General features: G+C 38.8%; 1 protein-coding gene across 1 annotated transcript in view; it reads right to left on the bottom strand.

Annotated features, from left to right (window-relative positions):
- slc1a7b (solute carrier family 1 member 7b) overlaps positions 1-4350 on the bottom strand; it is a 33465-nt gene extending 29115 nt beyond the window's left edge. The window contains exon 1 of the mRNA XM_017434295.3: positions 3952-4350. Within this exon, the coding sequence (XP_017289784.1) occupies positions 3952-4095 (144 nt within the window). The 5' untranslated portion in view covers positions 4096-4350. The remainder of the gene's footprint in view (positions 1-3951) is intronic.
- Positions 4351-14287: the final 9937 nt, after the last annotated feature.

Genomic DNA, 14287 nt, shown 5'->3' on the forward strand with positions numbered 1-14287 from the left:
GTATTTGAACAGGAAATATGCAATTTCAGCGATTTTGACTATAAAAATGCAATTTGGACCATAAAAATGTTCGAAAATTACTCATACATAAAGATAAGTGGACAAATATTAATATTCATTTTATGTTATGATTTTTTTTTTCTTGTCATGATGACAGGGGAGGCTCTGCCTCACCTGCCTCCCCTGACCGCACGTCCCTGCTTGGTTCATATTAAAGTTATTCAAGTCCATATTTTAAATTTAGAGCCTTATTTTTTTTAAGGACTTAATGAATGACAATTTTTTTTAATGCTGTTTGTTTGTTTGTTTAGTTATTAGGAAATTGACAAAAATTACAATAGGCTTTGTGACCCATGTGTTTTTTCCTAAAAAAATATTTCTCTTAAAATAATATTTTAGACACATGTCATTTCTCATTTTTTAGACAAAACTATTTTTGCAGAAACTTTGCGGCTAAATTAAACCAATATTTCACACAGATCTTTGTTACACGATAGAATAGAACAGCAAGTTGGACAGCTGTCAGGCACTGAAAGGATATTTGTGGCTTTGTCTGCTAGAAGTGGATGAGGTTGATTGCACTAAAAATGATTAGGGTGTATTACAGCCCGTTCAGGTTTTGGTTTTAATTATTTACAAGTTACAATTTTTTCAAAGGAAAACACATGGAAAAAAACAAACACTTAGCTTGTCCTATTTTCCCTCATAGATGGTTCACTTTCGTTTCATGCTTATGTCCTCTACCAGAGCCCTGGGAGCTTGAGGGTTCTGTGTAGTATCTTAGCTGTTCCTAGAACTGTGCTCTTCTTGACAGAGATCTCTGGGGTTCTTCCTGGGATCTGTAGAAGTCACTCTTCCAGTTTGAGGGGTCCTGGGACTGAGTGATTCGATGACCACTGGCACCACTGAGGCCTTGGGTCTCCACAAGTTCTCTATTTCCTCTTTCAGCCCTTGGGGTTTCTTGGTTAGCCATCACCTGTTTGTCAGTCTATATCTAGAAGTCCCACAGTATCTCAGCCCTGCCATTCTCCATCACTCTTTGGTGGAGTCTCCCCCTTTTACTGTAGGTCCTCCATACTCAGTACAGGTGTTACTGTGTGCTAAGCCCCCTACTCTATACCCTCAATACCAATGACTGTACCCCCACCCAAACTCATTAAGGTCACTGATGATACCACAGTGGAGGGGCTCATCTCCGGACGAGATGAGACTACTTACAGAGTGGAGGTGGAACGACTGTCTTTCTGGTGCACCACCACAAACCTCATTTTGAACACTTCCAAGTCGAAGGAACTGATTGTCAACTTTAGGAGGTGTAAACCAGATATTCAGCCCATCACTATAAATGGAGACAAGGTGGAGATGGTACCAAATATCAGATTCCTTGGCACTTACATCAGCGAAGCCCTGACCTAGAATCCAAACTCCACTTCTATCCTGATGGAGGCACAACAGAGACTGTACTTTCTGAGGATTCTCAGGAAGGACAACCTGAGAACTGAGCTCTTGGTGTCCTTCTATTGCTGCTCTGTGGAGTTGGTGTTGAGCTGTGGCATCTGGCTGTGGTTCTCCAGCTGCACTTCAGCAGAGAGGAAGCAGCTCCAGAGGGTCATAAACACTGCCCAGAGACTGATTGGCTGCCCTAGAAACTAGAAAATAGTTTCTACCCAAGATCTGTTGTTGCCCTGAACACCACAAATTCATAGAAAACCTGAACAATAATTTTCATAACATCCCGGTTGTTTCTGTTGTTTCTATTATATTTATATATTTTGCCCTGCGATCAAGTGTTGCTATTTTTCAAATTTCGTTGTGCTTCCTTATACAATGACAATAAAAGAATTCTATTCTATTCTACTGTACATTATTCCAGCCACTTGGCAGAGTAAGGCTAACCTGTTGACATTCACAGTAAGGTGTATTATGTCATTTCCTGTTTGCTCTGTTGGCAACTGGAGTAATTTGATTACTTGCTGAATCTTTTGATATATTGTATTTATCAGACGTTCACACATTTGTACATACTATTACACAAGCACATTTTTTACAGTTGTTTTCGACTATTGCACTGTGCTTGAGGCACCTTTTGTCTTTCAGCACTTCTTTCTTTTATCAGAGTGTTTGGGGTTAACTAGCTTTAACTTAGCTTAGCATGGCTTCTGGTTCTCTCCTGGCTTCTTCTGTTCTCACTTTGTGTGTCTGATGTTTAGCTATTCCTCTGCATCCTTTAGCAATAATGGTAAATGTAATAAATGTAGTGTTATGGTAGCTATGGAGGGGAGGCTGTCTGAATTGTAAGCTCAGCTCTGTGCTGGTGAGTGCTCAAAAAAATGAACAAACAATCAAACTAAGAACTTGTTTGTCATATGCTCCTTGAATACATTTTCAATTGCTTATTCTCTTATTCAGTCAGCTTGACGTATAGGCACTCCACTGTGTTGTGGACGTATTTCTTGCTACAGATGTCATGCGGTGTGGAGAAGGAGGCAAACCCAGAATGCAGACTTCTAATAAAAAAACGAATTTATTAACTAAAGAAATGAACAAAAACAAGGGCTGACGAGGCAGCAAAAACTTAACAAAACAAAATCCAAAACGGCAAGGCAAGAGACAAGGGACCAGAGACTATGAACCATAGACAATACACATATCAGGGACAATGAACCAGTGAGGGAATGGAGAAAGTGACCGGGTTTTAAAGACAGGGGAATAATTATGCGAAGTGGGCGCAGGTGAGTAATTACAAGTGTGGGCAGGTGGAGATGGGTGTGGCAAGTAAACAAGTGCAGACAGAGGAGGAGTGAATGATGAAAGAACACAGAAGGTAAACACCAAACAAAGACAAAACATGAAAACAATAACCCCAAAATGCAAAATAAATCATAAAGAAAAAACAACAAAAAACCATATCCTGACAACAGAAGGTGTCACACAGGTTGTAAAAGAAGGTTAGAGTTAAGAGGGAGGTGGGAGTGCAGCAGGTTTACATCTGACAGAGATGTGTGATCAGGAAAGGCAGAGCCTTGTCTGGCATCATGAAAAATGAAACAAGAACACACAAATAAAAATAAAATAAAGTGAATATTAACATCCTTCCATCCATTTTCTTTGCCCACTTTGAGTTTAGAGTCACAGGGAGCTGGTGTCTATCTCCAGTGGTCACTGTGTGAGAGGCGGGGGACATCCTGAACAGGTTGCAAATCCATCACAGGAACACATAGAGACAAACGAGACAAACAACCATTCACACTCTCACTCACACGTAGGGACAATTTAGAGTTGGCATTTAACCTAACACACATGTTTTTGGTCTGTAAGAGGAAACTGGAGTACCTGGAGAAAACCCATGCATGCATAGTAAAAACATGCACATAGAAAGGCAGGGAGATGAACCTGCAACCTTTTTGCAGTGAGGAGACAGCTCTTGCAACTGTGCTATATGGTTATTTTCAACATTGGTAAAATAATAGTTAATAAAATCCTTGACTGCATATATCTATCAATCTAGATTGATCAATCTATAGAAAGAGAGAGACAGAAATAGAAAACAAATGTTGTGTATATGAGACTGGTTATCCATTTAAAATCCTTTCAAAAATTCAGGAAGCAGGACTTTTTGTTGTTTGTCTTTTTTATGCAAACTATTTTGAGCTTAAACTTTTCATAGCACCTGGTTTATGTTTAGCTTATTTTTTGTTGCATTTAAACCTAAATATGCTGCAAAGCAAGACAATCTGGCACCCTAACCACATTCCTGAGCTGTAGCTGTCAGTACAAAACATACTAGCTGTGATGGTGAAAGGTAAAAGATGACATGAAGCCTCACAAACTAAAATTATGGTAGTACTGTAAAAGAAAATGTGCAAACAAACTAAAATAATGCTGTATAGGCTTGAGAGGCACTGTGTATCATTTCTGTGTGATTTCACAGTGAGGAGGAGACAGACTGACCTGCTCTGAGAGATGTCGTGTCCTCAGAAAGAATCCCAAAAGACAGCCAATGACCACAGCCAGTACTGAGAGGATGAGGAGACCGTTCTGCTTGCAGACATTCTTCACTCTCATCCACACTGCATCTAAAGCCACGGCCATCATGAGGTACCTGTCCCAGTGTTTGCTCAGCGACCCATATATGTAGCTGATCCAAACCTTTAAACTCCAGGTGTGGTGATTAAAGTAAAAGAAAAGCAAATGAACATTTACAGAAAGCTCCAGTTCTAGAGGAGAAGCTGTATGAAATATCCAGTCCTCTCTGATGTTTTTCAGCACCTTTGAGCTCAGAATCCCTGTCACCCTACACTGTCCTTCTGTCCTAAGCTAAGAGGATCCTCTCACTTTCCAGTCATTCCTGCTCACCCTGCTCCACCCATCAGCCTGCGCTCACCCACCTCCAGAGGGAGGGAACAGATGGTAAGCCTTGTCCCAGAGGGTTAACATCACCCATCCTGTTATTGTATTAAACAGATCTGAAGCTGAATTTAAAATCTATGAGCAATTTGACAAAGGTTTATCTGAGCAGCATCACTGGACTCCTGAGCCTGGCACATTGACAAGGACATTCAAGGTATTTAGTGCAAACTGGTTTATGTGCTTTAAAAATAAGAAACAGAGTTTCTGCATCTCTAAGCTGCAGTTTACAGAAGCATGATACCTAATAAGTAAAAGTGACAAACACAAGCAGGTGCCAGTGTTAGGTTTGCAGCACTGACCACTAGTCATGCATGTCAAGCAGTTAATTGTGTTGCTAAGATTATTATCAAATTGTTTTATTTTCCAAGGTATTCAAGTTGCTAACAGTATAGCTCAGGACTTCATTTATACTGTCTTAGTATTGGGATGTACTTTAGCTTAGAAACCATTCACTAAGAATTTTAAAATATTGACAAAAAATGTTATATAATTCAGTTGTCCCAACAAGTTCCCTTTGTTTATCTAGCTTTGGTATTTTTATTAGAAAAATATTACTATTAAATAAAATTGACAAATATTATTACAACATTTACCAATAACAAAGTTGTGGTGTTCTGTGAGTCTACTTCCTGGTTGCTGGCTATACAATCCCCCACAGCTGCGAGGAATCAGGTTCATTAGAGTGGCTGGATACTTCAGGCTACCGTGTGGACCAGATCAGCGCTGGAGCATCGCTTGCCCTGGGTAAAGCTTCTCAGCCGAAAAACTAATCTAAGATTCCTTGGGCTTCCTAATGTTTTGTGTTTTTCATATGCTCCCAGAGTTACCTGTTCTCCGGAATCCTGTCTGGTCTGCGTTACTGGTCGCCTACGGAAAAGACCCCGAGAGCCACTCACCTGAGCCTGCCTGCACTGTTGCCTGTCTGCCTCCAGCAAAGAATCTGCTAACTGGAAATACTTACCCTCTTGCCTGGAACCCACCAACCTGGAAACCTCCCCCCGTGATTACACCCTCCACCACACTCCTCCATGTTGGAATCGCTCCTCAACCTGTAATTCAACCTGGAGAGACTCATGACAAAGAGAAGCTGCAATTAAATGGTTTTATTTGACATGAATGACATAAGATATTTGGCGCTCGGACCTCGGCGGAAGACGCGAGTGTCGACAATAGCAATGCGCTTCGACGAGAAGCTGAGGTTGAGCATTAGAGGCGTCGTCCCCGGGCCGGACACTGGTGGTGGATCCTTGAGTGCATCAGGAAGAAAGGATCATCTGCTAAGTGAATGTCCCAGGCAGCAAAAAACCAATGTGGAAGACAAGAAAGAGGAACATCATGGAAAGATAAAGACCCTGGACAGCATGTACCACCAGCAGATTGAGGAACTGGCTGATATCAACAAATCCTACCAGTAGCTAGAAAGGGCTGGACTGAAGGACAGCACAAAGACATTAATCATGGCAGCACAAGAGCAATAGAGGTTAAGGTCTACCATACCAGACCGGACCCAAGATGCAGGCTGTGTAAAGATGCCTCTGAGACAGTCCAGCACATAATAGTAGGATGTAAGATGCAGGCAGGCAAACAATACATGGAACACCACAACCAAGTGTCTGGAATTGTGTACAGGAACATCCGTACCGATTTGAACTGGAAGTCTCACAATCAATGATGGAGGCTCCACCTAAGATGATGAAGAATGGCAGGACTAAGATCAAGCGGGACTTCCAGATCTAGACTGGTCATCGGAGCACTAGGTGTTGTGACCCGCAAACTGGAAGAGTGACTCCAAAAAAATCCCAGGAACAACCTCAGAGATCTCTGTCCATAAAAGTGCAGTCCTGGGAACAGCTAAGATACTGAGCAGAACCCTCAAGCTCCCAGGCTTCGAGTAGAGGACCCGAGCTGGAAGTAAAGTGGAGAACTGGGTGAGCTGAGCTGGGTGTTTTATACAGTATCGTAAAAAAGTGTGTTTAGGGATGTTTTATACATTTAAATCAGTCATGGTCAATATAAACTGGCCACTTTTACAAAAAGAATTTTAAAAAGTCTTCTTCAATGTCAAATTGAGATCAAATTTCTACAGTGTAATTCCAATTAAATAAAAATGTGTAATGTTAAATAAAAGACTTCATAGATATTTATACTATTAAAGTATCCGTCCTAATTGAACTCATATAAAATATTATTGGAAATAGAAGTCTGAGTATGGATACAAAAGGATTTCCAAGGCCCTAGGAATCCCCAGGAGCTCTGTTCAATCCATCAACAATAAAGTCCCTGAGCAGTTCCTTCACCACAAGACCTTTACATCCCTGGGACAGGAAACAGCACTACTGAAGGTCATTCCAGCCCACAGCCATCAGATTATATGACTAATATATAGCTAAATAATCTCATTACTTCCCACTTTCTCCTCTACTTTTTTTTCCTTTCATGAACACTAGTCAAATCAATCATAATATCATGTTGCACAACATAAATTTGCATACTTTTTCTGTAAATATATAGTTTGTGAAATATTTTTTTACTGTGAGCATTTTTTGGACACTCTTCTTGCTGCTGTTACATCTGAATTTCCCCATCTATTTTTTATCTGTAATACCTAATTTTACAGCATTTTGGTGCTCCCATCAGGTTTGGTGGATAGATTGGACCCAGAATGCAGACCAACACAAGGAACTCAAAAAATAAACTAATTTATTAAATAACAAAAACAAAAGGCTGATGTAGCAGCAAAAAAACCTAACAACAAAAACATACAGAGGATCACGAGGAGATTACCCGAGTGTGGCATTAAACCATCAATGAACCATCAGCAATGGTACAAAACCAGAATTTATAGACTGTGGCTAATGAGAAATTGGACACAGGTGACTAATTTATAAAACAGAAACAGGTGAGGATGGGTGTGGCAGACTAACAAGGAAAAGTACTGACAGAAGGAGAAGGTGGCAAATAATACATGGAGGCACAGGGATTAAAACGAAACTTAGGGAACAAAAACTGAACACAAGCTCGAAAACAAATAACTTAGAAACACACAGAACCTATGACAGAAAAAAATTGATATAAAAAACCAACTCAAAAGATTTGCAATTTTTTTATTCTGTTTTTATATACATTTTACATAATGTCACAACTTTTTCAGAATTGGGGTTGTACTTTAAAAAATAAGTAATGCGCTAATAAAATGTTGATGCCATGTAAAAGCTGAAGTATTTGTAAAACAATTTATACAGTACTTCTCTCATGAATGGCACGTTCTCTCTTTATGCCAGCAGAGACCTGTATATGTAAGTAAAGCATCTGCTCGTGCAGGGATCACATGTTTTGCCAGGTCACTAATCCTTCTCTGTCGCCAATTTCACAACTGTGTCTGGTTTCATCAGGCTGGGATTACAAAGGATTAGACAATCTCCCATAGGCTGACATGCAGTCAGTCATTAAAAACCCATATATAGCTGCTCACACACCTTCTACTGAGCCAAAATGCAATAATTACATCCTTACCAACAACATATGGCGCTCATACAATACTATTGCTTCTGGACTTTTATTTTGATTAATCATGGAAAGAATAAATCTTTTAACAAAACCACATGTGCTCCAGAATGACGTGATATAGCACAGATGACAGCACAGGAACACAATGTCAGTGTGGTTGAGTGCAATCTCTCAGCCAATTCACTGTATGTATGCATGTATGCATGTATGCATGTATGCATGTATGCATGTATGTATGTATGTAGGTTGACACTACTCCAAAGCTAGACAGTACTGATCATAAAAGACCACCAGAAAGTGGCAACTCTATCCAGTCACTGGCCAATCATCTGCCTCTGTGCAACAAGGAAGCTGTCTACCACACCAGACAGGACCCAAGATGCAGGCTTTGCAAGGATACCCCTGAGACAGTCCAGCATATAATAGCAGAATGTAAGATGCAGGCAGGCAAAGCGTACACGGGACATCATAACCAAGTGGTTGGAATAGTGTACAGGAACATTTGTGCTGAGTATGGACTAGAGGTTCCACAGTGGGAGACTCTAGCAAGGGTGGTGGGGAATGGCAGTGCTAAGATACTGTGCGTCTTCCCCCTTTACATGGATGACATCAAGCTGTATGCCAAAAATTTGATAAATGTGGTCAAATGGTATCCAAAAGAGGCCTCAGTGGCCATCGGACCATATGGTGCTGTGACCCCCAAAATGGAAGAGTGGCTGCAACAGATCCTAGGAACAACCTCAAAGATCTCTGTCCAAAAGAATCAGTCCTAGGAACAGATGAGATACTAAGCAGAACCCTCAGGCTCCTAAGCCTCTGGTACAGGACTTGAGCTTGAAATGGAAAAAATAAGCAGAGCTGGTTGTTTTCATATTCGCAGTGCCTAAAAAAGGTATTCATCCCTTTAATGTTTTATAGTTTTATTGCTTTCATAAAAAAAGATTATGGTCAATTTAAACTGGCTTTCATTACAAGACAATTAAACAAAACCCTCTTTAATGTCAGAGTAAAATCAATTTGTTAATGTTAATGTTTGGTTTGTATTTTCTCTCATACCTTTTGATGAAAAATTTGAACACTTGAAATTTAAACATTAAGTTTATTTTAATTTTAAACTGAGTCATACGTTTAGACTGATCCTCTGGGAAGTGCTATAGTTCATAGGTTAGCTTGAGCTAAAGCCAGAGCTAGGAGGACTCTTTATTTTTCAGCTATCAAAGGCAATCATCTCTCTCTTATCCTAGTGGTCAACATCGTTGTCATTACTGTAGTTTTCAGCTCTGCCTTCATGGTGGATTTTTTTTTCTAGTTTTTGAAAGTGGTAACAGCAATAAGCTTTTTCTTTCCTTTTTGAAATAACTTTCTTTTGCAAGTTTGAGCCAAAGTGCAAACAGCAAACAGCTACAGTTAAATTACAAGTATGCTTAACTTTGAGCATTTGAGACTCTACACCAGGGGTCTCCAACCCTGGTCCTCGAGGGCCACCATCCTGCATGTTTTCCTTGTTTCCCTGCTCCAATACACCTGATTCAGTGGTTAAATCACCTCTTCATGTTCTGCAGAAGCCTGTTAATCACACATTGAATCAAATCAGGTGTGTTGGAGCAGAGAAACAAGTAAAACATGCAGGATAGTGGCCCTTGAGGACCAGGGTTGTAGACCACTGCTCTACACTCACATGAGCTTATATTTTTTAAAACAAAATAATAATACATTGTGACTTTTTAAACAACTTGGTGTTTTAAATTAATTATTTTAAACATGCCTGCCATCCCACGATGCTGACCAAACCTTCCTGAGCCGTGGGGATCTCCAGCTGACTGGCAAACCAGCCTCATCAAGCTCATTGTGCAATTCTTCACATCTATTGAATTTTCATCTCTTGACATGCAATGTCTACCCTCACTACCTCATAGCTGTGCTATGAATGCTTTCAGGACATTCTGTATACAGTCTATGTTCAACACACATACATTCATGTTGTAACAGAAATTCTTTTGAAAAAAATGTGACAAACTTATCAAATGATGTTATGCAAGTGTAGAGGTTTGATATTAACTATAGCGTTCTTTCACATCAGTATGTCATTTTTGAGAAAGAGTTACTTAAAAGAAAATAAAAAATGGGCCACTTAAAAAATGACCAAACAGTCCCTTTAAGTTAATCTTAAAAGTCTTCTTAAAATCTTAAATATACTCAAACTACCCTGACAGTGTTAAGAGATATGTAAGGAACTTTACTTTTGATCCGATGTAGCTTGTCTGCAAGTCTTCTGTTCTGTTTCTTCTGCTGTTCTCTGCACTGACAGCCATGCTGCTTCCTCTGTCTGATTCCAGCCTCTGAGCTTTTGTGGGTCTCTCTGTAGCAGCTGTGGTTCTTCTTGCCTTCATCATCACTCTGTGCATCCTCTGCTATCTGTTAGTAACCACCAATCTCGCTATGGTGTCCTGTACCAAAACTAACTATCAGCCAAACTCCTTTCACACAAGTCAGGATTAATTGCTTCTCCCTTTACTTCCATGTAAACTGGAGTGAAACTGCTGTCGAGGTCAGAAAAAACTCTCAAAAACCCGGAAAACCTGCTCGACCTCCTCACCCGGGATGCTCGGAGTCAGAGAGTCAAAAACAGCCAAAGAGTCCACTTTAAAGTTCAAGCAGAATTTATTTACTTTCAGCGCTGAAAGGAGACGCCTTGCCAGAGTAATAGGAAAACCCAAGTCACGTCTGAGTGAGATCTCTAAAACATAGCAGTTTTAACATGCTGCCCCACCCAGAGATGCTACACAACACACAATGGCTCATTTTCATATGCACATCCTTTCGGGACCATATATGGAGTTGTTTTTCTGTCTTCTGGTACTATTTAGAAATTTGGTACTGTTTAGTTTAGCTTTCTCATGTTTTTAGCTTCCTGTACACTTAGTTTAGTTCTGTACATTTAGATTCATTTAGAATAGACATGATTGATGTTTTTCTTTTTTTGTGTTTCATTGTGTTTATATTCCATGTAGATTATACATGATTCTTTTAGAATAAAAATGATTGATGTGTTTTCCTGTATTCCATGTTTAGATATGTTTAGTTTATCTGATTTAGATTATTTGACTATCCCAGCTCATGCTTAGATATGTCTGTTTCCGTGATTTTGTTTAGATTATCCTATTTTTCTTTTGTGTTTCATTCTGTATTGGATTCTGTTTTTGTTTCTGTTGTAAAGCGCTTTGGATCGCCTTGTTGCTGAAAAGTGCTATATAAATAAATCTCACTTCACTTCACTTCATTTTCTGCAGTTGGAATTCTTCAGGATGGTTTCAGTTTCTACTGAGCTGACTCCCCCAGTCTCCATTATCTTGTAGCCGGTGCAGGCAGTCACACACGCCATAAACTCACATGACCTCACCAGGGCATAGTTACAACCATCAACATGTTAATACATTTGATTCAATTCACAGGTACATTAATACATGTTTCTATCTGGCAAGAGCGTCTATTTTACACTGCCAAAACACAAACAACTCAGGATGAGCTCAGAGCAGCTAACAGAAGTGCTTTACATTCAGTTCAGCTACCTCCGAAAGATGAACAGTTTTAATACTGAGCTGCAATGCTACATAACAGCGTAAGAAAAGCTTCAAGGCCTGCTAGTTAGCTTACTACGTAGCAAACAATCAAATCGCCCGCAGATATTTCCAGAACTAATTAAAGTAAATATAAATTCAGTAGACAAGTTACTTCTTATCATACAGGTTAAGTGAGAGTGAGAGAGAAGTGAGAGATTTATTTATATAGCACTTTTCAGCAACAAGGTGATCCAGAGGGCTTTACAACAGAAACAAAAACAGAAACACAATGAAACACAATAAAACACACAAAAAAAGAAAAAACACATCAATCATGTATAATCTAAAGGAAATATAGGATAATCTGAATAAAATCATGAAACCAGACATATCTAAGCATGAGCTGAGACAGTCAAAATAGTAGCTAAAGTAATCTAAATGAAATCATAATCAAATATAAGATACAGAAGTAAAAAAATAAATCATGAGCCTAAGAAAAATCATGAAACGAAACATATCTAAACATGAGCAAAATAGTAGCTAAAATAATCTAAATAAAATCATGATAAAGTCATAGCTAAACTAACAACAATTAGGAATCTAACAATACCTAAAGTATGAGCTAAGATAAACTAAACTAAACTAAATGTACAGGGAGGGTAAAAAAGCTAAAACATGAGAATGTGAAACTAACGGTACCGCGCTTTCCATGTATCCTTTTTATGGCAGTACTTATTAAAAAGAAAGCAGTTCATGTTCGTACTCATTTTGTTACTTTAACAGGCTAGATAACATTGCAGTTTAATCTAATAAGGATAATAATCCATTGAGATTTGTGTAATTTTATGATGTCAGTGGTGAGAACAGATTTATGTTTATATGACAAGAGTTTAAACATTTATTTAGACATGAATACACATCATAGAGAGTGACAATAACAAGAGTTAGTTAAAGCAAGTTGTTTGATTAAGAAATTTTATTGAATGTCATTGAAATGTGTGACAACACAAATTTGGGTATATAGGGTAATTTCGCCCATGTCTATGGACTATTCACCCTTTAGTACTAATGGACTGTAAACAGTTCTGTATAACATGCATGCAATATCCTTCTTCTGGAAGATGAGAAGCAAGATGACATCAGTAAATGAAGATGACACAAACAAACTGCAAGATCGTGATAATTGTTAAAATACTTGCCTGTTAACTTACCTTTAATCCTAGTTCTTGTGGATGTCGTTGTTCTGCATTGCTAAAAATCTTAAAATGTTGTTAGGCAACATTTTCTTTTTTTTTTGTGGTAGTATTTTTTTAAAACTATTTCAATTTTTTGAGTTGTAGATAACACACTCTTTTGTTTATTTTATATATTTTATTTATTTTATCTTATTAATTTTGCTGTTTAAAACAACATGGTGCCAAGTTGTTTTAGTTCAGGTGCAGAAGTTGTAGCATAGTAAGGCCTCTGTATCTGTGTGTTCATCCCTGGCTGCTCTAGAGAGAACAATACAAAAAAAATACATGCAGCGTGGGAATAAAGTTGCCAAAACAGAAGACGGAGTCCTGTCTGTTTCGTGAGTGCAACATGCAGAAATTAATTTGCTGAATAAAAACTTCTTCACAATCAGCACAAAATAAAGACAAACAAATTCACATTCGGTTGGTCCATTTTATCCCCTACAAGCCTAGAATTGCAGCCGTTTGAATTAAAAATGTTTTTTCCAACAATGAGACGTTCACCCACCTTAACTGGCACCTTAACTCCACTAATATAATTTCTGGGTCCACTTTCCTATTTCTGTTGTCCAAATCCAGACTTTCCTTTTCCATGTGTTAATGCTGCCTGTATATTTCCAGTAGTGATGATAACTGGGTAATTCTGGCAATTATTGGTGTTCATTAATGTTTAGTGGTTATTATATAAAAATCAAATAGATGTAAAACATCTGTCCAGAGGCAGGTAGGGAAGTAAAATGTAGAATTCTTTACACTTTACAAGCCCATAAATCAAGAGTTTAAAGAATAATTTAATAATAGTTTGAAGAATAATCATCTTAGAATCAAACCTGTTGACACCTAACAATTAGAAAATAAAATATTTTTTGTTTCATTGAAGCAATGTTTGTAATCCATATAATTACCTATGAAATTGGTTTGTTGTTCTAAGAATCCCATTTTACCGACACATCTTCCTGCAGTGAAAACACGTTTTCCCACTCAACATTTTGACTAAAAAGCTTTTCTAGTGGAATGTGGCCGGTGTAGTTTCTATAATAATTATTTGACTCCTAATATAAATGTAAAAAATAAAATAAAATCACTGGGATAAACTACAGAGCTTAGCTGAGCTGTGACAATGTCACTTGCTCCTCTGTTCAAACTGCCTTGCATGCTTGTTATTCAGAAATTTGTCTAAATCGGTTTTCCTGCAGTTGTCATGAGAAATTCATTGATGGAATCCATGGTAAATCTATGTGCATGTCTTAATGAAGCTTAGAGACTCATAAGCAGGCACAATTACAGACTGAGGAATGTTCAAAAGGTTTATTGTTTAACAAGGGACTGGGGCGAGTGGTTGGGTTTCGGGGTTCAGGTCCACAGGGTCAGAAGGAGATGATCCAGGAGGTGTAGGATTTGGTTTGTTCCAGTAGGTTCCGGTGATGGGGAATTGTTGGACGGTGGACAGGCAGACAATTAGCTGGTAAGGCGTCCAGGCTGGAGTTACAGGAGGACAGAGGTGCAGTGAGGGTCCGGTGACAGCACGCCCGGAGACGACTGGAAGTTGACTGGGGGTTCGGGGAACGACCAGCA

This window comes from Kryptolebias marmoratus, linkage group LG18, assembly GCF_001649575.2.
Source record: "Kryptolebias marmoratus isolate JLee-2015 linkage group LG18, ASM164957v2, whole genome shotgun sequence".
NCBI classification, from domain to species: Eukaryota; Metazoa; Chordata; class Actinopteri; order Cyprinodontiformes; family Rivulidae; genus Kryptolebias; species Kryptolebias marmoratus.